Below are 25,737 nucleotides of genomic sequence, written 5' to 3'. Positions count from 1 at the left end.
TGCCTGACACAGCATGACATATTGCAGACATCTCAGAGAGGGCGTCACGTTTCAGGTCTCCCAGCGAAGCGGTCTGGTTCTAGTCGGCTGTGCACCACTTTAAAGTATGTTTTGTGTTGTCTGAGCTGTCAGAGAACAGGTGTCGATTTACAAAGACAATAGCACAATCTGTCCTAGGACGGCACACCTGTCTGCGAAAACACACGCACAAGGAGGTCGGAGGAATGTGTTTCTCCTCCCGTCAATCACTGCAAATGAAATAGTAGCTCTTGTGTTACTTTATGCGGAGATATTAAATTAAATCTTCTTAAATTAACTGTCGAGTGGTTATATTTCCAGGACCGAATGAGTTTACAGATGTGACCTGGAGGAGAAGTCAGACTGAACCCAGCAGCAGTCTGGGTTTGTTTTGGTGAAAGTGTTACACTTCCACCTGGGATCAGACCTATCACACAGGCCATATGCTTTGACTGATAAGCCACCGAAAAAAAGAGGTTATCTCGGTCTTTTTCTTCTCTCTGTGAGCTGATTTCCATTAACCATTAAGACTCCTGATTGAAACGGAGAGATGAACTTGAGCTCAATGGGAATCTAAAATCTGATTCATTTGGTCTGACCTAATCCATGAGGAGAGGCGATATCCATCTACGTTTCATCTGCTGGATACCTGATAGGAGTGAAAACTCCAACAGCTGTTTCTGCCTGAAAAACCATACAATGACAACGTCAACCTTATCTGTAATGGAGGACAGATTGAAACACAATCTGTTATATATTTGGTAAATAATAGCTTTCTTCTGGAGACAGATATGGTTTAAAAGAGGGAAAAATCCACACATTGATTGAGGTACTCATGAATGATAAATGGCGCTCTGGTTTGTTTTATATGGTATGTGAGAGCTGCTATGAATATTAAAGTCACAGTTCTGTGTAAAATATTTGAATCCCAGGGCAGCAGTGATTTAAAACACAAGCGTTTCTTTGTGCCAACAAAGCAGAATTTTTATTTAAATCCACCTCAGGAGTGTTGACACATCTAAGAGAAGAGCAAAAAGCACCTGCTGTGTGACCCCAGAGGACGATCTGTCTGAATTTGAGAGCACCTCTTACAACTTTTGATACATCTGCTATGTGTGTTTCAACTAAAACTGTGGACGTGCTAAACTGTGTTTTCTGCATCGCTTCAGCTTTCATTGACCGACTTCTTAAAGTTACATCAGTATTTCACACTGGCATGTATCAGTCACCAGTGAACTCAGGCTGACTTACTGTGAACTTAAACTTTTATATGTTACCTTTTCATCACATTTTCAGCTGTCTCTTTTTCTCTTTACATGGGACATGCAGCTACAACTTTTAAGTATGGTGCAACACAAAAAATGTGGCACAAATCCACAATCCTTTTTCAGTGCAGCTAAGATGATAAAGATCATGACATGTGATTGAAATCTCAAGACCAGCTACTAAATGGACCCTGTGGTGAGATTTATTGTCAAAACAGCTGTTTTGAGCCGACGCTGAGAAGTCTTCAAAGTGCTCAGAGAAGAGATTAACATCTATTCCATGACACCTTAGCAAACTCCTCAGTCTTTTTATGTGGATCATGCAATATGATTGAAATCTCTAGAACAACTCCTTCATATACCGTGTGGTGTGATTGTTATTCTTTTACTAATATTGTTTTAAAGAGGTCGACTGTTCCAAAGGTAAATCTAGAATATATTGGTATATTTAGCATCTTTCTTCCTCATCTATACAGTATGTCCTTGTCCATTAATTCACTTAAAATAAATACATATATGAAAAACCAAATCAGTGGTGGAATGTAAAGTACACTTACTTAAGTACAATGTTCAGGTGCTTCAACCATTTTATGTTATTTTATACTTCTACTCCCCTACATTTGAGGTTGAACTATTGCACTTTTTACTCCGACATATTTATCTGATAGTGGAGCTGGAACAATTGGTTGATTAGTCAATAAAAAGAAAACAAACTGTTTTAATAATCTATTAATTGTTTCAGTAATTTCTCAGTGAAAATATCAATATTTCACATGATATAATATATGAGAAGCTGATAAAATATAATGCATTGTTATACAGCAAACCATGTACAAATGATATTCTTTGACTTCGATTTTTAATGTAATGGAGTTTTTTTTTTACATTGTTGTATTGCTGCTTTACTTAAAGGGTAACTTCACCAATTTTACACATTAAAGCATGTTTACAGGTTTCAGAGTTCTACTGCATATGTGAAAAATAAAGTAGCATAAAGCATTTTGTCGATAGATTGCCTCCAGTGATGTCACTTTGTGGCTAAGTTGCATTGTGGGTAATGTAGGCACCAAGTTTTGAAAAGGAAGAAGAATGCATGGAATAAAAAAGGCTATATCTCTGGTTCTGTTATAGGAGGGCAATGCAGACCAGTGGACTGCTTTTTAAAACCTGGTGCCTACACCACCCACAATGCAGTTTAGCCACTGAGTGACATCACTGAAGGCAATTTATCAGATTACATGCAGCTTCCTCTGGAGCCACAAAAGGCTTTATACTACTTATATAATACACACATATGCAGTAGTACTCCCCAAGACTTGTAAACACAGTTTAATGTGTGAAATTGGTGGAGTTACCCTTTAAGTGAAGGATCTGAATACTTCTTCCAGCAGTGACTGTAAGCCTGACTCAGACCAGATCTCAGCCAAAAGTTCTCGAGACTCACACAGTCAATTTTTAGTTGCACTCACACCCTTACAGTGAACTCACTCACTCTGTCGAGTACTCCTCTTCAAGACTCCCATGTCTGAAAAGTCACTGCAGAACAACAGAGAAAACACCAGAGCACTTTAATAGGTAACTACAATTTTATTGTTCCTTGTCCAGCCAATGAGAGGTTCCAGTTTCATCCCTCACAAGTGCTGTTCAAGTCCAGCGGAGCGCTGAACCTCAGCAAACATGCCGCCACTGCCACCAGTGATGCTATCAAATCCCAACCATCATGTGCGTGAGACTGCAGGACCAATTCTGAACTTTAATGAGTGAGATTCCTTTAGTCAGTCTGAGATTCTCTGTAAAAACACCTCTCCCCATGAGATGACTGGCTTAATGAAGCTTAGCAGCTAATGCACATATTAGACTTACATCTACACTGTCTCTGACGTAAAGGGATGTCACTCAGGAATGGAATGTATCTCATATGAAGCTGAGAGGTTGAGAAGTTGCTATGATGTCGTAATGTGCCGATTCCTCTCCAATGTCATGCATGTTAGAATGTAGAACCACTGCTGCGTCCAAAATGTCAGAGTTCAAGGCGTTCATGCATTTGGCAACTCTTTTTATGATTTGTCGCATGAAGGGAAACTGGGAAAAGCACTTTGTGGTGGATGTTGATATAGTCACAATGTAGAAGCATGGCCAGCATCAGTCATACAAGAAATGAATCGGAGGAGTTCAAAACACAGCTTTTGTTCCTCCACTCGAGGGAAATAAACTTTGAAACTGTCCAGCTAGACGTGGATCATGACATACAAATATAATAATCATAAACAAAAGAACGACAACAGTTGATAATGTTTATATATCTCTGATCACATGTTAATAAAAAGACAAATAATGCAGACGAAACAACGTCATGAGCTTTAAATGGGCTCTTACCGTCGACATGGATGGCTTTGCTTCAGTTTATTCCAGATAATGAAAAATGTAATATTCTAGATCACCGTTATAGGAGCTAGGCAAGTTGTCTTATTAGAAAATATAAAGTAGCAACAGATGAATCAGACATTGCACAATTATTGGAGGGCATGAGTGTCGCTACCGTTCACTGTAACTGTTAATAGTGACTCTCACACAAAGCCATAAATGAGATGAAATGAAAACGTTTACACTAAAAAAAAACAATGCCAACATTCTTTACAAAGCACCAGCGGGTACCACTGAGGTCCTAATGATACAGTCAAAACAAAAGTTTGCTTTTTTTTTTTTTTTTTTAGTTCAGGTTTAGTTCACAAACATGGAGCAGTTTTCAGTATTGACCCAGATGTTGTGGCAAAGCCTCCATCACTGCACAGTTGTACAAATATAACCAGAGGTGGCGAGCAATCAAAATAACCACTGTCACACAATGTTTGCTGCAGTTTTGCATGTGAAACTGCCCAATTGATATGTTGTTCTGTTCACTTCCTGTTTCCTATGGTTTGCTTAACATTCAGCTTTGCAAATATGGATCCACTCCTGAACCATTTCCTCCACATAACAAAGTCAACATGCACACAATTTTTGAAAGTGGTTTTCTATTAATAGAGCTCATGTTACGATTTGGAAATAAGCATTGATTGCAGGTCAAAAATCTATTTTTCTTCAAATAACATCCATAGTATATTAGATAGAAAAAACAGTTATTGGATATACTGTATTATTTAAGCATTACATATTTTGCTCTTTCCTCTATGATGTCTGTTAATAAAATCAAGTAAGAGAGGGTGAGATTTGCTTTGACTGTATCTCTGTAACAAATGGTGTGCTTCATTTTAAAAAGAAAATAGAAGAAAATGCCACTGAACTGCAAGTAAAGAAAGACATAAAGACATTTTGATAAACTCATACACTTATCCTTCACAGCTACTCGTTTGCCTTATACTATGGAATGCACTGTAGGATAGATTTTCCCAAATATCTCAGCTCAAATTAAGCCTACATTTCTGAGGAAACACTGTCTTTATCTTTATAAGAAAGGTCGGCTTCATGATGTAAAAAGACTTAACAGCCAACCTATGCCAAGTGTGATGTTCACACTTTCAGTCATGATCCACTTTAAAACAAGTTTTTGTGAAAGATAAGTGCAGTCGTTTATATAAGGCATATTTAAAAAGACAGAACTCCTTTGACACTCCTCCAAAGAGGCTTTTTGTGGATAAATAAGGGATGTCTTTGTCCATTTCCAATTTTTTTTTTCCATTTCTGTGTCTATGTCCACAAACATATTCCAGAGGGGAAGATTTGGAATATGACGTCCCGGGTTATAGGGTTGAACCAAACGTTTGTGGAGAGATTCCCATAGTCCTTACAGGCGTCACAATAAAGAGTCTCCTTCACGGAAAGTGACAAAGATGGCGCTACATTCAGAGGTTGAGGCAGAGGAGAGCCACCAGGAGCAGGGAGAGTACGCTGAGAGACTGGGCGACCATGACACCTCCACCTGAGAGACACACAGAGATGAAGGTTTGTCACTTTGTGCTTGAAAAATAACTGGACCGACAACAATTTGCTTCTGATTTGAGGTAGAGGATGCACGTCCCTTGAGTGTCCCGCTCTCATCCATCAAGCTAAAGATCATATTTGGTGTTTGAAGTGTGATATTATACCCCATCTGTGTGGAGATCACCTTAAATGCCCCTCGATTTGTCAATGCCCTGCATTTGAAATCCCCCACGGCTTAAATTCCCGGGTCTGTGAAATCAAGCTGTCAGGTGGGTCTGGACTGAACGATAAGGGATAAGGGAAAACCACAGGAGGGGTTTCCTCTACTCATCAAGATCAATTACAGAGGCTTAAGGCCTCCTCTATCCAGTCAGCCTACCTGTCAGTCCATCAGCCAGTGAGGGGATCGAGTCAGTGGGCTATCAAGGCTTTAGTCACGGACCGTAAAGTTTCCCATCTTAGCCCTCCAATCTAAGGTATGAAACCTAAAGTGACAGCTCTGGGAACCCTCTAGCTGTGACAAATGATAACCTACCGCCAACTCTGAACCGGGTATAATCTCACAAGCAAATGGCAGGCCAGCAACGAACAGTCACAGTGTTTCACCTCAGCACTATGGATTTAAAATGTGGTTAGATAACTGAAGGCTTTCTTTATTTTGTTACAATGATGTGAAACCAAAGCTGGGTGAATACAATAGTATTTTTCCCAAGAGATTACTCTTAGTCATGATAATGCAATTTCAGTGTTCATCCAACAGAAAACACAAATGAAGGGAAAAGAGTCATTCATCTAAATGAGTATCTTATAAAGTGTCGGCAGCTTTTTCTGCTTCCCAATTTTTCATTGTTAACACTTTATTAGAACAAGGATACGTGTTTAGAGAAAAGAAGACTCAAGGTTTCTGATTTCTCATTTTGTCAATTTAACAAAATATAAAGCTGCTAGGAACCCAAAATGTAAGAAAGATTACACAGGCACATATAAAATTGTAAAATATGTGGTCATAATCACTCAAAATACCATTATAGAACAGTTTGAGGTCGTAAAAAATATTGTTTCACGATATATTCTCACTATTACTGCATAAAAATGTTAAAATAAAACTATAAATCACTCTATTTACATGTTAACAGCTTTTATTCAACTCGTTCCTTAGCCTTTGATAGTCTATGTATGCCTGTAGATCACTGAAAAAATAGCGTCCGCCTCAGTTGGTGACACAAAAACAGGAAGCTTCGACCACCCGATCGAGCGTCATTGCGGGGAGGCGAGTGGAGCGATCAAGGAAAATTAGCTAACCGGGGTTTCAGTTTCATTTCTGTTTAGTTTCCTGCTTAAAAAAATATTTTTATGTTGCCCTTTAGTTTTTAAAAGTATAATAGTTATTTGATAAAATGTCTTTTTACTTCAGAATAGCAATAAACAGGAGAAAAAAGCTGAAAAATCCAAAGCTTTGTTGATATGGCCATAAACAAAGATCATAAATGTTATATTACATTATTCAGGATTGTGAATGAAGGGTAAATGGTTGAGGGTGTGTGATACCTGTGATTTTGATTTGTGCCACAGCCCCGTCTCCCCCCTCTGTGTGCGCCCGGACCTCCACCACATATGAGCTCCCATCTGCTGCCAGGGGAATGTCTATGGACTGTTTACTGGTTGTGTACAGAGTGCCTGTGGAGTGGCCCTGCTTCCTGTACAGCACCTAGGTGTACACATATACATATAGTGCATAAGATATGTAAGTTTAGGAGATTATACTGGGTATAATAGAGGTAAATGTGGTATAATACTCACTTTATAACCATCTATCGACGCCTCATCAGGCATCGGTTCCACTTTTTCCCAGGCGATATTGACTGTCTGGCCCTTTAGCTTATGACCAGTTATTCTGGGGGCTTGACTTGGAGCTGGTAAAAAACACATAAATTGTAATGAATAACACTTAAAATCAAAATGACACATTTCTTATTAAAAGGGACTATACATGGCTTTGAGATCCACATTGTTTTCTATGCAGAGCCCTGCTGGTCAATTCTGAACTGCTTTAAAGCACAACATACGGGCTTTCTTGGTGTGAATCGTGAGGTGCTCGCTGGGTGGCCCGTATCCTGCAGAGTTGTAGCCCCGAACTTCAACAAGGTAATTGGAGTTGGCCTTCATACCCTCCAGCCTGGTGTGGTCCTTGGTGCCAGGTACCACAACCCGCTGGGCCCCGCCCTCGCTGTCTTCATGATTCCTCCAGTACTTCACCTGGGACAAACAGGGACACAGGTGAGATGGCTCTGATCCAAAACCTGGTGTACCGTCCTTGTTTGACAGCACATATAAGAAGTGATTTATAGTACAAGAAAAGAAAAAAAAAAAAAACTACAAGTAAATAAGTAAAATTAAGATAGATACAAAGCTAATTTATGAAAACAAGCAGATATAAAAGTTCTACTAATGGGTCAGAATTAGAAAAATAGTGACCATCTAATTCATAAAGCTGTTTGTAAAATACTGAAATAAATTAATGTGTTTATTATTGTGCTTTTTCCAGCAATGTGGTGCCTAAATCCAGCAGTTTTAACCAAATCACCAAAACATTTATTTTTGCTGATACAGGACCTGTAAGGTAGAATTTCTTTTTCCAGAATGCCTCAGTAAAAGTTTCTGCTGACCTGGTATCCGTCTATATTGGTCTGTGTGAGAGGCGCCCACCACACGACGGCTTCTGTGGCGGAGAGAGCTTTGCCGTTCACAATGACAGGAGCTTCAGATGGAGCTGAGGAGAAACACAAAGTACATTTTGGTAAATAGGATACAAAAAGGGAACCATTTACAATGACGTGTCCTACAGAGGTCATTTTTATATTGCACACACAAAACTCTAGTCTAGCATATTTTACGGTATCAGGAAAGACTTGGAATACGGTCCAAACAATACTTGAGCACAAAGATTAAGGCAACAAACTTTATTAAATGACTAACGTTTTGACGCCATGTGTGTCTTCAGCAGAGTCAAACAATACAAAGACTCACATGCCCTGATTAGGGCCTAATCCAGCGCAGACTGGAGAAAGGGGGAAGGGGCATTCAACTGAATGTAGACAGGTTTCATAATTAGGAAAGTTATCTTGGTGATGATAAAATTCACAAAAGATAAAATTATCATGAACAATGACAATGAGTACAAATACCACAACAACAGAAAAACTAACATCCTTCTAGATAATCTTCCTTATATAAGGACATAATAAAGGAAAAGTAGGGAGGAGTACGCAGGGTTCCCAATTATAAATCATCTTTTCAAAATTCAAGTACCACAATAACAGAAAGATAAATAATCTCTTAGATAGCCTCCGTTGAATTAGGATCTCATTCAACACAAAACTCCAATGTAGCATATTTTATATGAATATATTCATATCGACCTGTGCACCTCACACACTAATGGATCCATTACCCTGATAAAACATAAACGATACAGCATTTCCTTCCTAACTAATATAATTGTTCTCTCCATGGTGCGTCAGCATCATTTCAGTACTGTGACGCTGCAGGGAACAAGTGAAGTGACAGAATCTGTCTTGGCTCACATTCCTTCACTGAACACTTCTCCAAGACTTACGTGCCAGTTATACACTCTGTATAGGCTGCCACAGCCAGGAAACTGTCCTTAAATGTTAAATCGTCAAACTGGGCCTTGAACCAACAGCCTGTCACATACTGTTGTTGTGCTGCACACAGAAACCAACGCACAGAAACAACACTGCACACAGTGCACATGGCCACACCCCTGGAGGCAGAACGTTTAGCAAGCTTAGCTGTAAAATAATAGACACTCAAACAGCAAATGGTTCCCAAAGTGAGTTACCATGGCAACGGGGCATCTCTTTAACCCATCATGTCTGGGTTGCCGGTGGTTATCTCAACTGTCTGTCAGTGGAAGTTAATAACTAGGCTAAATGCTTTGCATCCTTGGGCGAATTATCAGCTTTCTGGTTCATGCTACATAGATCATGATAATCCCCCTGCAAGGAGAGAGAGAGCAGGGGGAAGATGGCTTCACTTTCAAGGGGTATTAAAATTCCTCACAACTATACATGAGAACTCCTATTAAAAGGGTCCAACTCCATTGAAAACCCTCCTTGTGATAAGCAGCTGACAATGACAGATTGAAATAGCAGAGTGTTGGCATATTGAAGAATTCCTCATTCTCTGTGATACTGAGAAAACAGGACCAGGTTGATCTGTGACGTCGTTTTCAGAGCACATTTTCCCTTTCGACGCTTCAGTGTTGAGAGCTGTGAATCTCTTCAGTGCTTGCTTACCATCCTGCGCAGAATAAATTAAGGCTGTCAGGCTGAAGGGTCCCTCTCCTTTACTGTTGTACGCTTTGACTTTAACTTGAAACTCTGCCGACGGAGGGATGGAGGAGTCTTTGTGGACGTAGCGATTGGCCTGGGGGTCGGCTACCATCACCTTCATCCACTCGTATTTGCCTTCTTGTTTGAAGGCCACGATGTAGCCAAAGTTAGGTCCGTAGTAGTACTGTGGCTGTACAGGCTGAAGAGAGAAACATCAAATAATCATGTTAATGTGGGGAATGGTTTACCCAACACCTCTTAAGCCTCTTGTCCCTGGTGTGTAGAGCTGTACCAAATAGATGAAGCCTCATTCAAAACATTGAGATTCAAATTTTAATCAACATGTGAATACTGCACAGCTTCTTTTGTGACATTTTCATCAACCACTGTTTTTATTTGTATTGTCAAAATTATGGTGCTGAAAAATACTGTTTTAAAAAGCCATATCCACATGGCTTTCCATTCTGTCTGTTAGATGTCTGCCTGCGAACACTGGAATATGTGTGTGTCTTCCTTCTTTTAATTGCCAATATTATGTCTGCTTCTATTTAATTCATTTCGGCATGTTATTATTTTTTTCTGAGAGGCATTTTGAACATAAATAAAGGTTAGTGTCATCAAATTACATTTCCAAATCAAAAGTATAACAATCATTATAACAGTGGCATGTCTCCTGTCTGTGAGCTTTAACATGACCCTGTTCCCCCTTGATCCCAGTGGAAAGTCCGGACCTACCGTCCACGTGATGGTCAGCTCTCTGCTAGTCCCTCCGCCCCCACCGACGTCCGAGGGCGCCACCACAGGAACTACAATGAGACAGCAACAGCAAAACTCTGAGCCCACATGCTAAGAATCCACACAAACAATGCCAACCCACACAGGCTGTATAACCTATCCCTGGCAGCAGTACTGAAACATCTTTCCTCTGCAAATACAATATCAATGTCTTCTCCCGTGCCAAATGCAACACCTTAATGCCAGTGTGGGAAGCTTGCCACTGAAGGAGACAGAGAAGCAAAAGTTCTCTTGTTCTGCCTTGAGTCCAGTAGCTCACTCTCAAAAGATGATTGTTTTTTTAAGAGAGGTTACTGCGGGCCTGTGATTTCCATTTTATAATTGAATTTCAGTATACAGTTTCAGCAAAGTGCTCATTTGTAGAGGTTTGTGTGGTGAGTTTGGCAGCGTGCTTCTGCTGTAAGAAGTGCTGCTTGATGGGATTTCTGCTGACTCATTTCTACAGCGATACTTAACATGAGTAAACAGTGCCATAATAGAATGATGAAGAATAAATATCAGAATGGAAAGCTGGACTTTTGGGACCACATTTCCGTGACCTTTGAAGTTAGCAGAGGCCCTGTCCACGCGTACACGGCTATTTCTTAAAGCGAAACTTTTTCTTTTTCGTTCAGCCGTTCGTACACACGTAAACGGCATTTTAGGTCACTGAAAACGAGTGTTTGGAAAACTCCTTCAAGGGTGAATATATTTAGAAACTCTGTTTTCAGTCTTTACGTCTGGACGGGCAGTTATTTTTGGAAAATGAATGTTTGTTGCATCACTGACAAATGTGAAATTGGTTTATGTGCTATAATTTCAAAGTATTTGAGTTTGTATGGAGACAGAATCGATGTTGTGTTGTTTAACGTAATTTTTAGAAAGACATTAAGCGGACATTGACAATACAACAATGGAAAAGAGAGACAGAAAATGGCTGCTAAGTCTTATCCAAGAAGATGCTGTGAAGAACAGTCATGTTTCCCTGCTTCGTTTAAAGTATACAATCTGCTTCCTGTTTACAACGGCACATGCATGGCCAGTGTCTGGACGTGATTTTTACCTAAAACCCTATTTCCAAAAATACCTGTGTTCGTGTGGACTAGGCCCGAGAAAAAATGTTGTGCATCAGGACACGATCTCACCTGCTTGCAGGGTTTTGTGTTTCACTGACGGGCTGCTTGGCTCTCCTGTCCCCAGAGTGTTGGTGGCAATCACCCTGAACTCATATTCTGTCCAGGGGAACAAATCCACCACTGTGGCCATCTCCTCATTCCCCTCCACATCTGCAGGAGCTACAGAGAAACGCACAGATTTCACTTTACAACGTTTCTAGGGCTACAGCACGGTATGTTAAAGCATTATACAATCTAACAAAAAATATCCTTAAAACAACAATGAAGTTCCATTTTTGGATTTCATTCCTATATTTTAAGTCCTCGAGGCATGACTTAATTATATTGTAGCCATCTTTAAGAGACATTAACCACCATGTAGGCCTGCAGTATCGCTATGTGGCATGACCTAAATTATTATAACATCAGAGCCAGCTCAGCATTAAGTCGACAGTGTTTATTTGTCCAACTAGTGCGCTGGAGTTCTCACATGTAGTGGCAGTCTTCCAGACATCCCCAGAGAAGGAGTCCCTGTACTGGATGGTATATTTGGAGATGGGGCTGTGGTTGTCTGCTCCGCGGCTCCACTGCAGCGTCACGCTCTTGTCAGTTTTGTTCGTCGCTCGCACCCCGCCGGGGGCACCAGGGGGACCTGGAGTAAAGAGAAGGATAAGAGACGATTTGAAAGTGTTGTTGGATGGTGTGGCTGCACAGTTGTGACTGATGAGACTGGTGACACTGTCCCTTAGCCTGAAGTTCACAAGTTTAAAGGGACACTTGACATCAAAATCAAACATACTTGTTTTCGCTTTACCTGTAGTGCTTTTTATCCATCTAGATTGGTGTCTAGATTGTTCGTTGCCAAGCTTTGGAGATATAATCTGTAGCGGTGTCTGCCCTCTCTTGAAAAAAATGGCAAGTTCCATTCCTTTATCTACCAGAGAAGGCAGACATCTCTATGGCTCATATCTCCAAAACGCGGCAACTCACATGAAAAAAAATATAAATGGATAAATAGCTCTACAGGTAAGAGTAAAATATGTATTTTTTTATTTGAGGATGAACTGTCCCTTTAAATTTCCACTTTGAAATCTCCCTCAGGCAGGCTGTGAATGTCCTACTTGCTCAGAAATTGTAGACAAAGAGAAAGAGGGTATAGTGTTATTGAAAGAGCCTTATCTTTATTCAAGCTCATGGGGAAATTCTTGGCAAAAGTCCCCAGCCTTTTAACAACTTCAACACCAGTCTCCAGCAAGAGGACTGTTTGATGCGTATGAAACACAGCACACCAAAGCCCCTACATTTCCTCTTTTTAGTCTCTTCTTTAAAAGACATCAGTAAAGAAAGATGGATTAACGCATTAGAGCTTGGAGCCCATTGACATATATGAACTAAAGCTTATGCAAAGGCTTTTGAATCCAATGTTTCTCTTGGTCCTCCTGCTCCTCTTGATTCTTCCCTTTGGAACGCAGAAATGGCCTAATAGAAAACCCAGACTGCGCCAGGGTTAGCCTCCCAACCCACAGCCTCAGAAATCAGCCAGGATTGACTTTTTCCAAGTCATGAATATGAGCCGAGACAAGTAAGGCGATTAGACAGCCAAAGCCGGACAGCCCTTAAGCCTCTCCTCTCCTCGAAGAGTCAGGAGAGAGAGCAAGTAGTAAAAAATCTACAGTGCAGGTTTATTTTTTTTACAATTCAATGTAAGGAATGAAACATGGTGCAGATTCACCCTGTCTTTTCAATACTGTATCATATGGATGCTTAGCGCAATGTGTTTGTACTGATAAGCTTCAATGCTATCTACTAAGTGACGCACTCTTTCCCAAAAACCAAATTCGATTACATTTAGGAATAGCTTTCCTAATTCACAGACACTTACATTAGCATGGCCACATTTCAACACTGGCAAGGCTGTAACATTACGCTACAATAACAGACACACCTGTCATATGAAAACAGCTCTTCTCCCTATCTCAAATCCCTACTAATAACACCCTACAGGTGCAGAGCTGTGTTTTTAGGTCGGACAATCTCCTGAAGCAGATCTGCTTCCTCATCTGCCGTGATAAATGGCTGTCTTTCATCTCTCCCTCGCTGCACCCCGGACTGTTGGCATTCGGCACTCCATTAGGAGCGGCCCAGGGCCTGTGTTTTGGTTCCACTCTGGGAAACGTCACAGGCGGCCGCCGTGCGTTCACCTGGCCATCTGTCAGCACCTGCTCAGAAAGCAGCAGCGGTGGCAGCACACCCAGGGCACAACAGGGATCACTGGCAACCAGATCACTGTGAGGGTTCTTGGGTTCCTATCTGAAGAGACCCTTTGTCCGCCAACACTGGGCCTGTTTCAAGACCCGGGGGGAGGGCTGTAAGGCAAGCTCTCACTCATCAGGAAGTGGAGGGTGAAAACAAAGCCTGATGAATCATCCAGGAGGTGAAATACAGTAAATGACAGACAGAGCACTGTGAGCGTTTGGCAGGGTTGATTTTGTGCGTGTTGAAATCTGTATGAAGCTGGAAGAACAAGTCCTGAAATCAGCAGTGCTCCGTATCAAAATATTGTGGTGAAAGATAGAAATCTATGATGTCCTACACGCTTTAGTCATCAGACACTCATCACACGGCATTACACAACTCATACCCATAAACATAGTAGTTCCTGTAATGCCAGCAGCTCTCACCGCTTTACAGAAAGTGCTTTTCATTCAGTTTAACAAAGTGAGAGCTGACAGTCAATAAAATCGAAAAACTTCCACTAATGTGTCTTGTAATGGACAGCACAGCTTGTTACTAACACCCCCTTAAAATGACAAACTTTCCTGCAAAAACTTTTATTTAATTTATTTTCCAAGTTATTTTGCCTGCCTGGACTTTTTGGGGATTATAATAACCTAATCTACAATGTGCAAACATACAGTATAGCCAAAAAATGCAATCTGGATTTTTTGCATTTACAGAAAGGCTGCGGCCAGTTAATGGTAATTAAATGCGTCATCTTTAAGCAGACCTCCTAACAGGTTTGGCTGACCTTTTCTGAGTGGAAGATAGTTAGTGCTCCCTGTATGTGTGAGTGTGTGTTTCTTTCTTGTGCATGAGGACACTTGGGCCTTTCCTCCCATTGTTTTTTCTCCCTCACTTTCTTTTCGTGTGGAGACTCGGGGTTGACAGATTATCTGGCAAAAAGGCTACGGTCTGGTTATTCTGGAGAGATTTTCCTCCCTCCAAACTCGTGCTGGAGAACATACAGTACTTGTGTTATCTCTATCTGTGTTTCCTCTCTCGTTTTTTGACACGCAAACACTTCCTAGCTGTATATTAAGAATAAGGATGAACTGCAGACTTATTTAAACGTGTTCTTTGTAACAATCTATAGTAATTCACATGCATTAATCACTTGTTTATTGGTCATATGTGAGCCGATTGTAATGTGACATGAAAAATAAGACCTTCCCCGTCTCTGTCAGTTGTCTATACAAGTCTGTGGACGATTTGTTTGAAGTTGTTAAACGCTGCTGGACTGTAGATTTTTTTGTGAAGGACTTGGATCAGATTTTCCATGACAGTCCAAATGATGTGACTTTGTGCACGTTCTCGAGTGCCTCGTCTCAGTGCCTCTCTCCGCTCCACTTACAGAGAGCAACAGTAGCAAACATTAGTTTGGACCGGCTTCCAGCACAACACAGAAGTTCCACAGAGCCTCTTCAAGAATCTTGTGCTCATTTTAATAGACGTCACAGGTCACATTTTGATGCAAATGTGACCCAATTCTGATTGGAGCATGTGAGTAAGTATGTGACATGGAAATTTCCCAATGTCTCATGCAAAATAACCAAAACTAACAGTGAGTAGTGGTATTATGTAGGATCCTGATGCTCCTAGTAAGAATCTGATTGAGAAAATATGTTTTCAGATACAGTCAGATGACTCTATGAATATGCGTATTGTGATTGCACCACTCATGACTCACCCCTCACAACCAGCTGGGCAGAGGCGGTAACATTGTCGATGGTTGTCTGCGCCATGCAGGTGTAGAGTCCAGCATGCTTCAGCTGGGCGTTCTTGATCAGCAGCTCGCCGTTTGAGCTTCCATTCTGCACAAAACAAAACAAAAACAGATCAAAAGAATGAGAACAGGTCACTGAGGAGTGAGCAAAACATCTTAAATCATGAGGCAAAGCTTTCCCACTGTGTGCTTGTCAAAGCAAATTTATCATGTTAGAAAGTTGTCTCAGCCTGAAACTCATCTTGAAAAATAAAAAAAAGGATATATAATTTTGGTTACTTATGAACTCGGCAGAACCGGAGGGAGTGAGATACCTGAGCATCCAATTAAGGGAGCTGGACACGGGCTTCAGATAAAGGTCTATCACCTTTTCTCCTGTTAAGAAATGACAAGCTGCGCACTGTGTTTGCTCTAGGCAGCACTCTCACTGTTACTATCATGAAAAAGCACTCGAAAAAAATACATGACTGCATCGAACTTGCTGCTTAATACGAGACAAACAGTATTAAGTGGAACTGGACCCCATTTTTACGAGGGGAAAATCCTCCTTGTGTACAAAAATGAGGAATCATCAATCACAATCATAATATGGTGCTTTCCTAGTGGGCAGAGAGACAAATGGGAAATGTTAACCACTAACCTGCAGTTAGAGCTGCAGTATAGAGGGAGTACTGTAGGTCATGTCAACTATAATGGATGTTAGCGGAAATTGCTATTAAACAGATCTACAATGCACTATTCCACTCAGGGAAGGAATGTGAAATTGATTTTAGAGTCATTTAAAGAAGGCTGTACTTTTCCATTTAAGGTACTCCAATAAAAATATTACAGACATCAACATAACCTCAAATATGATTTGATGTGGACGAACTCCAGGCAGGAGCTGAGATTTTGCAGTTAGGGCAAATTTGGGGGATATCAATTTAACTTGATTATTGATGTTTGTTTCTCTTGAAAATAATTGATATGATGTCTAACCGGGGTGCGTTCGTAGTGTTGACTGTCCTTGTGCAGGTCAATGACGCGTCCATCCAGGGACCAGATGAAGGTGATGTCCAGAGAGCTGTCATGTGACGCGGCGCACTGCATCCTGGTGTTTTCACCCACTTTAACGTCAGAGTTGGACGGTGCCAAGGTGATCTTTGTGGACTCTGGGGGAAAACACAGGAGAATGAGTGATGCAGAACAATAGCGCAGGTTAATGACTTAAATGAAATGTCTTTGTAGACACACATAGTGGTGTACAGGGGTAGAATTGTTCAATGTGCCCAAATGTCCAGAAGAGGGCAGAAAAGAGCTGTGCATCCAGCATCACCGGAGCTCAACTGTAAAAAACTGAAAGTGGTTGACAGCTGAGATTGCATGTCGACAGAAAGAAAATGACACGCACAAAACTCATATCAACTGTGTTATTCGCTATTCAATCAAACTATCTCAACAAGTTCATAACTCAAGTCCTCAACTCATCTTTCATTGAACAGTATGGGGACTTCAATCCCCACATGCCACCGTCCTTGGGGAGTGAGTGAATTTCTACCAGTAGTCTGTCTACTGTCAATCTGCTCAGAGGACCATAATTCAACAACAGCAGACATTTGGAGGTCAGGACTGTTTGCTAGGCCTGAGAGTGACAGGGATGATTGGCAGCGAAGGCCAACATCAGTCAAAGCTACACCAACTGCCCCAGAAACATTACAAAAAAGAGGTTATAAAGAGATTTTTTAATTAAGTTCATTAGCTAGAACTTGCCTGTAACCAGCAGAGAGCCCGTGCTGTTGGCTTTGCCCCGGTCATTCTCAGCGAAGCAGGTGTACCTGCCTTCATCTGCTCGCGTCACATTGAGGATCTCCAGGCTCCCGTCCTCCCAGATGAACACCCTGAGGAGAAACCAGAGTGAATTCTTCACACACTGGTGAGATAGAGCTGTGTGATATAAAATATTCAGCACAATATGAAGGTCAAGAGTCCAGCGAGTGTTTTTCCATGAATATGTGGGTGATGAAAAATGATGAGGGTACTCTAAAAGTTTGACAGTTCCATAATGGATATATGGTTTTCCAAGAGAAAGGTGTGTGATCTTAAAACTACTAAGCAAGATGCAACATTAAATTGCGCTGAAGCCAAGGCAACAATGTTTGATTCATTCTTCTCTGCATATTTCATATTCATGCATGAAAAATAGAGCTGCCCCGTCACTACTCCACTACCACTCTCACGCAGACAGCCGCCATGGAGCGTATTAGTGAGGCATATGCTGCATAGTAATTTGGCCGGTGCTCCTCCTCTATGAGTCCCACTGTGGTGCGTGGGGGTATGCAGGGTGGGGGAAAGAGTTGGGGGTCTTAGAGCTCACCGATTAGGCTTGTTTTGTCAGTGAGGAGCACAAGGCAGGGGTTTACACATCCTGTCTGTCCACGCTGATGAGCTTGAGAATGAGCTTAATGTCAACCAGTGACAGACAGCGAAGCAGTGCTCACTGACAAACAACACTAAAGATCTGTCTGGCATATACAGTAGATTTAGGGAGTTTAAATAGCTCTAGGGCTGCAATTAACAATTATTTTTATTATCGCTTAATCCAGTGTTTGTTTTCACGATAAATCTATTTTTCATCTAGTCTCTAAAATAACATTTGTGGAAAATGCTCCAAAGCCCAAAGTGATGTTTTCAAATTTCTTCTTTTGTCGAGCCAACAGTCCAAAACCCAAAGTTTCTTCATTTACTACCATAAATGACACAAAAAAGCATCAAATCCTTATATTTAAGAAGCTGTTACCAGCAAATATTGTAAACAATCGATTGATTATCAAAATAGTTCTCTTTCGATCTACTGATCTATTAATCCACTAACCCCAAAATCACTGTACTGTATGTGTCGCTCTACTCTTGAGGGGATCGTCTTTAAATCCAGATACTTGTCCTTGTGTTAATATGACCCAGATATGTCTCACAGTCACAGAAAAAAAAAGGTTGACGAATATTTTCATTAAATATTACAAAGAAAGAACTGTGCCATGATAAAACAGCCTCTCTGACTGAACACATATTCGTGTATGATTCACAGATAAGAGGACAAAACAAAGGGTGCCATCTCATTAGAGCCTGCTCACCTGGTAGAGTTGGAGAGCAGCTCAGTGTCTTTGCTCCAAGAGAAGGTAGGCTTTGGAGCCGCTTTGGGTCGACATTCGATCACCACGCGGCCGTTTTTAGCTGCCAGGACTCTCTTCACTGGGTTGTGTTCAAACGTGGGAGCACAGGCTGAGGAGGGGGAGTGTGGATTATTCATCACAAACTGCACTCATGCATACATTTATGACACATTCCACATTCATAAAAATGTCTAGTGTTCTGATCTGACATATTTTACATGCCAGTTTAAATTTGTCCATTTTTAGAAACACTTTCAACTTATTTTTCAGCTAAAAAAAAAGATTTTTTTTTTTTCTCCTACAAAATCTGACATCGCGCTCCGTATGTCCCAATGAGCTCCAATGAGTCAGCTCGAAACGTGACCTTTAAATCTCTGATGCAGTGATTTGTGCTGCGGCTGTGGCCAAAGTGTTACTCACCAAACACACGCAGCTCTGCATTGGCATATATGACTCCGTGGTTGCTCTCTGCTATGCACTGGTACATCCCTGAATCGTCAAAAGCCAAGCTGCTGAACCTCATTTCTTTCCTGTCAAGCTGTGGAAAATAACAGGAGTGGGACGTTAAAATATCATTCTGCATTTCATCATTTCAAAGGATTAGAAATCAAACTGTTGATTGTTGACACTCACCGGGGTTCAGATGATAATTAGATCATTTGACTGGGAGAGGAGTTCATTAATGCATAATGATGTATCCAGACACATATATCAAACAGCCTCCCCCACTCTGCTGTCACTACTGCACCTGCTTCTCTCATGGGTATATTTCAGGCCTGATGACAGTTGTTTCTATGGTGGGTTACACAACCCATGCTGGCACTGGCTCGATAACAACAGGTACTTTTTCCTGACATGATGCGCACCCACAGTGCCAGCTTCCTGTCACTGCTGTGCTACTGTAACAACCCTGAGCTCCACACTGAAACAGGTTTTGAGAGACCTTACAGAGCTGCCAAGGAGGCTGTGTATAACTGCTCAGTTATAGGACAATAAAGATTTATGGGTTTGAATATTACCAGTTCTCCGTTTTTCAGCCAGCGAATGCGTGGTTTAGGTTTGCCACTGGCCATGCAGGACATGGTGTAATCGCTGCTGAGGTCTTTCTCTATGCTGCTGATGTGCTCCACCCACTCAGGGAAAGCTGCAAATGAGCAAAATCAAAGTTACAGTGTTTGGGGAAAATGTAAGAAAACTACAAAGCTGCTGAATAATATATGACACAGGGTGATACTTGAGGCATTGGAGTAGGTGTTAGATCTAAAACAGAAAGAAAAACCTGAGAAAATGTACTGATAAAAACAAGGGGCTGGTGAGTTTACCCCGCAGAGTGAGCTTAGCTGAGAATACAGCTGACAAATACTGTAATATGTTTTTTTTGGGGGGGGAAGGCTGACTTCTTACCTTCCACAGACACACGGGCGGTGTGGTAGTCCTTTCCCCTTGAGTTCACTGCCTCACACTGATAGGTGCCGCCGTCCTCAAACTGTACATTGTACAGGCGCAGATAAGCCCCCGCCATCCGCACCTCGTGATTGGTTGGCAGCTGTCCGTCTATCTTCTTCCAGCGGATCTCAGGGACGGGGCTGGGAAGGGCAGAGAGAGAAAAATAACACACGAGCCAGGCTTCAACTTGTGATGCACCGCTGCGCTCAAGTCGTCCTCATTCTCAAACATGCTTTATAAATCATTTAGCTCAGTAAATAGACGAGGATCTAAGGCAGTCTAGGCTACAGCAAACATCACTTTAATATGCATTAGGGGTGAACAAATATAGTGTTTGAGAGACTGATACATCCCTCTTACTTTACATTTCTTGTATTTGAATTGTAAACAGTCACTGCATCATTTAAATTGAGTAATTTCATGCCCCAGTAATAACAGAGTAACCTTTATTCCTTACTGCCCAGAGAAGCCTCCAAAACTTAATTTACATTCGTTAAAATTGTCCTTTGAGACCAATTTTACGAAACTAGAAACCTAGAAGATGAGACTCTTCAGCTTCTACTAGATTTTTTATGAAATCTTGCAGTCGAAACAGTGCACATTTCAAACGGTGCACCACAACAAGCAGAGGCAAATCAATGATCTCTCGCACTTACTTCCCCAAAGCGAAGCACTCCAAGGTGATATTCTGCCCCACCAGAGCAGTGGTGTCTGGGAACTTCACTTTGAGGTCAGCGGGGTATTTTCTGATGGGACCTGAGAGGAATAACAACAGATGAGAATTATGACTCAGGTGTAAAAACGATTTCTCGCTGCTAAGCCTGAACGACTCGAAATGATTTAGTGATCATTTTAGCCATGTTTGTTCTTCTTCTAGTATTACCTAAGTGGGTCAAACGAAAAACAACAAGACACTTTTTTGTAAACGCAGCTTCACTCAGATGTCCTACTGAGACACTCACACAAAAAACACTATGTGACAAGATTTTCTAGGTTAGCAACACAAAGACTATATTTACATGCACACCTGTATCCGTGGTTTTGACCATATATGGGTTATGTCAGTCGCTTGTATTTGTATTATCCAAGGAAGTTGTCCTGGCACATTTCCACTGGGTTTGTCTGTTTCAGCCTCAGTCGTAAGAGTCTGCAGTTTATAATGAAAACTTGATTTTCTCTCTGGTGTGACAGGGATACAGATTTTGCAGTATACTGAGTGGAATCACATGCGTCTGTGATTTCTCGTCATCTCAGCCATTTTGTAGCAACTGATCTACCTCAGCAGTTAATTTACAGCACCAGATCATTTGGTGGTTTAATTTTGTGTCTTCTGATCAGCAGTAAGACAGATAGCTTGAGATGGAGGCAACAATAAAATGCATAATTTATGTTTCTGGTGTTCTTGCACTTGTTTTTCAGCCTAGATCATAAATACAACAAAAAAGTTTTTGTTCTAGCTACTGACATAACTCCAGTTGATGAAACACCTGCCCATTTTGCAGAGACTGATTTCTGAATAAGGTGTTCACATGCTTATATATCCAGGTTTCAATCAAGGAACCTAAAAAAGAAGGAAGGGTCATTACGCCACTGAATCTTGCTTTGGTGCCAGACTGCTGTGACAGCTGTATTGAAGTCTATGGGAGATGCATGATACTTGATAGCTGTGATGGATGTGACTTATCACCAGCAGATCACACTTGTGTTTGTTTTCATTTTTTTTGCTGTCCAAAATTAGCTGAGGTCTGGTCTTGCTTCTTTGATACGAAAGGGCTAAAACATCAATATCACAACAGAGCCCTGCCCCTTGATAGCCATTAAACAAGCCAGTCTCACTACAAAGATTCTGATGCTGTTGCTTTTCTGCTCATTCATAGCCCGTGGACATATTCTGTTATTTTGGAGAAGCCAAAATCCATTTTCTTCTAAACCCTGGCTTAATAATTTAATATCTCATCTGGCAGTTTCTACAAAATAAGGCAGCCTTTTATCTCATTGTAAATACTCTCACATCTCTGGATTCCAACGGATTCCCAATGCATCCTTTCTTCAAAGTAAGCACATTGAGCATCCTTCTTATTGTACTTTCCTCACTGTTTGATTTGATTTATTTTTTTGTGTGTCTTATATTTATTTTATTTAGTTTTTTTTCGTATGCATGATTGTATTCTCTGTCTCTGTCTGAGAGTTTGGGATGGGTGGGGGGTTTGGACAGAGGTGTCGTTGTATTTCTCACCTAAAAAGGGGAAAAACAATTTTGGAACATAGATTTGCACCTCGTTTTTCTAACGTTTGTATAATACTCGTTTTCCAATAAGAAAATATATGGAAGAGCCCTCCAGGAAGCATCCAGGTTTCTGAAAACCTAGAAGGGCTTATCCTGCACAACCATGACATCCTAACTGCACACACACAAGGCATTTGAAAAGCCTTAACAAAATGCAAAGGTATGCACTCCCCTCCACAGACAGACACAAAAACTAGTTAGAGTTAAATACAGGCCACGTCATACCCAGAAGGCATCTCATAACTCACGTATGCATGAGAGAGCCCAAACAACTGCCGTGCCCTGTTCTAATCCTGACCTCTTTGGTGGGACACAACATTCTAGTTTGTGTTTACTACTATTTAAAACACATCCGCCACAGGTGAAGCATGCCAAAGTTACATAAGATCAAACAACGGAACAACTGGTGGATTCTGGGAAGGCCCCCCAAGCAAAAATGTTAAAATAGTCGTGTAGTTTTGTGTTTGTACTTCTTACGTATGGTCACACAAACACGTGGAGCATTAACAAACTTAAGTACATTGCTTTCTATCTCGGGGGCTGTTCATGTTCTAGTTCGTGCTTCATAACATGCCAGATCCGTCTTAAAGAAGGTTCCCGTGTCAGTCGACTCCAGAGCTAATTTGTTCCTGTAAATCTCATTTAAAGAGTCAACAACAGTGGCACGACCTTATCACATTCAAAACAAGCACTGTTGTGATTAAACATGGTGAATCAGCAGGGACGGGAGAAGAAAATCAATGCAGTATTTCGCTGCAGCCGGGGCAGAGTCACTTCTTATCTTCAAGCCTATTTTTGAATCTCATCTCTTTAAGAACCACTTTAGCTGCTTCTCAATAGCCACACCTCATTTTCCTGGTAAAAGAGAGATTTCTTTATGGTACCCATTGACATTTTGGGGAGACATGTACTCAATCTCTTTGTTGTAATTCAAGGTTGTATTGAACTTACATGGAAACTCAATAAATCTTTACATATTGGAGTAAGAAGCCTTAATAGCAGCGCATTGCAAATATTATTGTGGCCTATAATATCCTACTGTGATCAGTGTGGTACAGGATAATTAAACCAACCTAGAGTTTGACTTCTTTGTGGGTCATTTAACACTGAAGAAAGCCGAAATCTCAAAACTGTGTCAATGTAATCAAAATCTATGAAAAAAAGAGACAGACAATGGGTCGTAAGAAGTGAGGTACTAACGTTCAGCCAGAGGTACGAGGGGGATGTAGTTGGAGAAAACGCTCTTGGATATAGACGGGCTGGAGGCGATGCAGGAGTAGTTGCCGCTGTCCGAGGAGTCCACCTTGGAGATGTAAAGGTTACCCGTTATCTGGGAGACAAAGCGCCTCTTGTCCAGCGGGATGAAGGTGGGGAATTCATTGAGGATCCAGCGGAATGACAGCTCGGCTGCACAGAAAGAGACACGATAAAACGTCATGTGTCAATCAAGACCCTGGACACAACAAAAGCTTCAGAAAGAGCCGAGGGGATTGGGTGTGAAGCTGGCTCACTCTGTCTGAATAATCTGAATGCATGCAAAATAAAAATAGCACAATTGTTGGGCGCTGAGGGGGATTTATTATTCAAGCATCTATTGACCTTTCAGATGAAATCTTATAATTCCTTTTGCTGAGAGGCATACTAAGCATATTGGCTTGTTGAGGTAATTCTGACGCTATGGAGAGAGACTTAACACCGCTTTCAGACTGATTTGCATCAGCATGAATATGAAAAGCATATGAAATGGAAAAGCAGCAAAATAAAATGAGGCCACATAACTGTAAAAGAAAAGAAGGCAAACAACAACCCTTGTAAAGGACTTATTAGCCTGAACTAAATATGAGACTGATGAAAAATCTTATGTTCGTCCTTTTGTATACTCATGAGGGAATACAAGCAAACCCAACATGGGGATGAGTGCAATCTGAGAGAAGAGCTTTAAACTGATAATGAGACAGTGACAGAGTCAGTGATGTCATTATTTTTATACCTTAAAGGACATTTAGAAGGGCAATTCAATCTCAGCCCCACAGGGACAAAATATCCTTACTTCATTTCATATTCAGTTCATCAGTTTCATGAAAACCTCAATGTGGATACGAGGATTAAAAAAAGCTGTATGTATAATAATCACATTCACAGTCAAACTTTCATTTTCATTTACCTGATTGGGTGACACACAGAGGAGAAAATCCACACAATCAAGGACTAACATTAAAAGATCCACGCAGAGAAGGACCAGATATCAAAATAGGGAGCAGTGCTAACTGCTGTGGCATTGTTCCATCCACCCACTTATCAATCAGATGCTAATGCTGCATGATGAGGGAGGTTGAGCGTAATCTTGTAGGAACACTTCAGGAGAAGCGCACTCACACACTCATCACATGCTGTACCTGGATAATGCGGTGGGGGGGCGCAGAGCAGCACGGCCCCCTGTCCCTCTTTGACATAAACCGACTCCCTCTCCTCTGACGAGAAAAGGTCGAGGTCTGAAAGAGGCAGAGACGAAAATCAACTGTAAGAGCTGCTCACACATTCATATATCTCCTCTAGCTCATTTCCATAAAATCTACACTATACATTAAATGATTGTATAAAGTTCAACAACTGCTTTTGAATTGAGCTGTAGTTTTAATAAAAAAGCACATTAGTCTTGGTGGCATCAAGAAATTAGATCATACACCATTTGCACATTGCACGCCATTTTGCACACCACTTATGATTTGTCCCAGCTGTCCTCGCAATTGCATTGCGCTTAATACGCATGAAAGTACAGCTCCGGAGTAGTTCAGCTGATTCTGCACGGTACTGTGCATCATCACATTGTGCACAGGGCTTCATCTGGGCCACTTACATCCGAACTGAACCGAGGCGTCTTGGCTGATGATTGTGCCGTACACGTTGCTCGCCAAACAGAAGTACTTTCCCACATGTTGGGTTTTAATCGGGTTGCTGATGATCAAGTTGCCTCCCACTAAACTGTAGTGGCTGTCTTCCGCATTCAAGTCAATTTCCATGTCGTCCTTCATCCACCTGCGACAAGGAAACAGTTAAGGTCAAATCATTGGTGCATTATCAAAGCAGTCAAAGTCAAGTATGATATGGGAGCAAATAACATCAAGTAGACAATAAGGAGAATTTTGTCGGGTAAGTTGTGTTATGCAGTATTTTAATTGCAAGTGCTCTGTGGCAAACAACTGACATTCAGCCCTTCAAGGCTAAATCTGACCAGTTTACTTTACAGTTGCCCTTTCTTGCAATAACAGGTGCACACAGTATAAGAATTTACAGAGAATTCAAAAACTGAGCGCTGTTTTCTATAAAAGCAATGCCAAAGTTCATGTTTTGAAAGGGCTAGCAGACTGTACTGCACATGAACCCTCTCAAACACTTAACACTGA

The 25,737-nt window shown here is 41.2% G+C and overlaps 1 protein-coding gene across 3 annotated transcripts in view; it reads right to left on the bottom strand.

Moving 5' to 3' along the window:
* Positions 1-3,563: 3,563 nt before the first annotated feature.
* Positions 3,564-25,737, bottom strand: part of LOC141000778 (contactin-1a-like) — a 68,436-nt gene continuing 46,262 nt past the window's right edge. For all 3 annotated transcript variants that reach the window (XM_073471610.1, XM_073471608.1, XM_073471609.1), the window contains exons 5-24: positions 25,191-25,369; positions 24,730-24,825; positions 23,534-23,740; positions 20,703-20,802; positions 20,005-20,186; positions 19,620-19,744; positions 19,021-19,138; positions 18,562-18,709; positions 17,201-17,328; positions 16,430-16,602; positions 15,416-15,539; positions 11,939-12,100; positions 11,479-11,628; positions 10,295-10,365; positions 9,524-9,758; positions 7,871-7,974; positions 7,271-7,460; positions 7,005-7,117; positions 6,753-6,912; positions 3,564-5,202 (exon numbers count right to left, since the gene is read on the bottom strand). In XM_073471610.1, coding sequence (XP_073327711.1) covers positions 5,126-5,202; positions 6,753-6,912; positions 7,005-7,117; positions 7,271-7,460; positions 7,871-7,974; positions 9,524-9,758; positions 10,295-10,365; positions 11,479-11,628; positions 11,939-12,100; positions 15,416-15,539; positions 16,430-16,602; positions 17,201-17,328; positions 18,562-18,709; positions 19,021-19,138; positions 19,620-19,744; positions 20,005-20,186; positions 20,703-20,802; positions 23,534-23,740; positions 24,730-24,825; positions 25,191-25,369 — 2,842 coding nt within the window. In that variant the 3' untranslated portion in view covers positions 3,564-5,125. The remainder of the gene's footprint in view (positions 5,203-6,752; positions 6,913-7,004; positions 7,118-7,270; positions 7,461-7,870; positions 7,975-9,523; positions 9,759-10,294; positions 10,366-11,478; positions 11,629-11,938; positions 12,101-15,415; positions 15,540-16,429; positions 16,603-17,200; positions 17,329-18,561; positions 18,710-19,020; positions 19,139-19,619; positions 19,745-20,004; positions 20,187-20,702; positions 20,803-23,533; positions 23,741-24,729; positions 24,826-25,190; positions 25,370-25,737) is intronic.

Source organism: Pagrus major, chromosome 8 (assembly GCF_040436345.1).
Source record: "Pagrus major chromosome 8, Pma_NU_1.0".
NCBI classification, from domain to species: domain Eukaryota; kingdom Metazoa; phylum Chordata; class Actinopteri; order Spariformes; family Sparidae; genus Pagrus; species Pagrus major.
The sequence above is the reverse complement of the archived record's forward strand: the minus strand, read 5'-3'. Positions and strand labels throughout refer to the sequence as shown.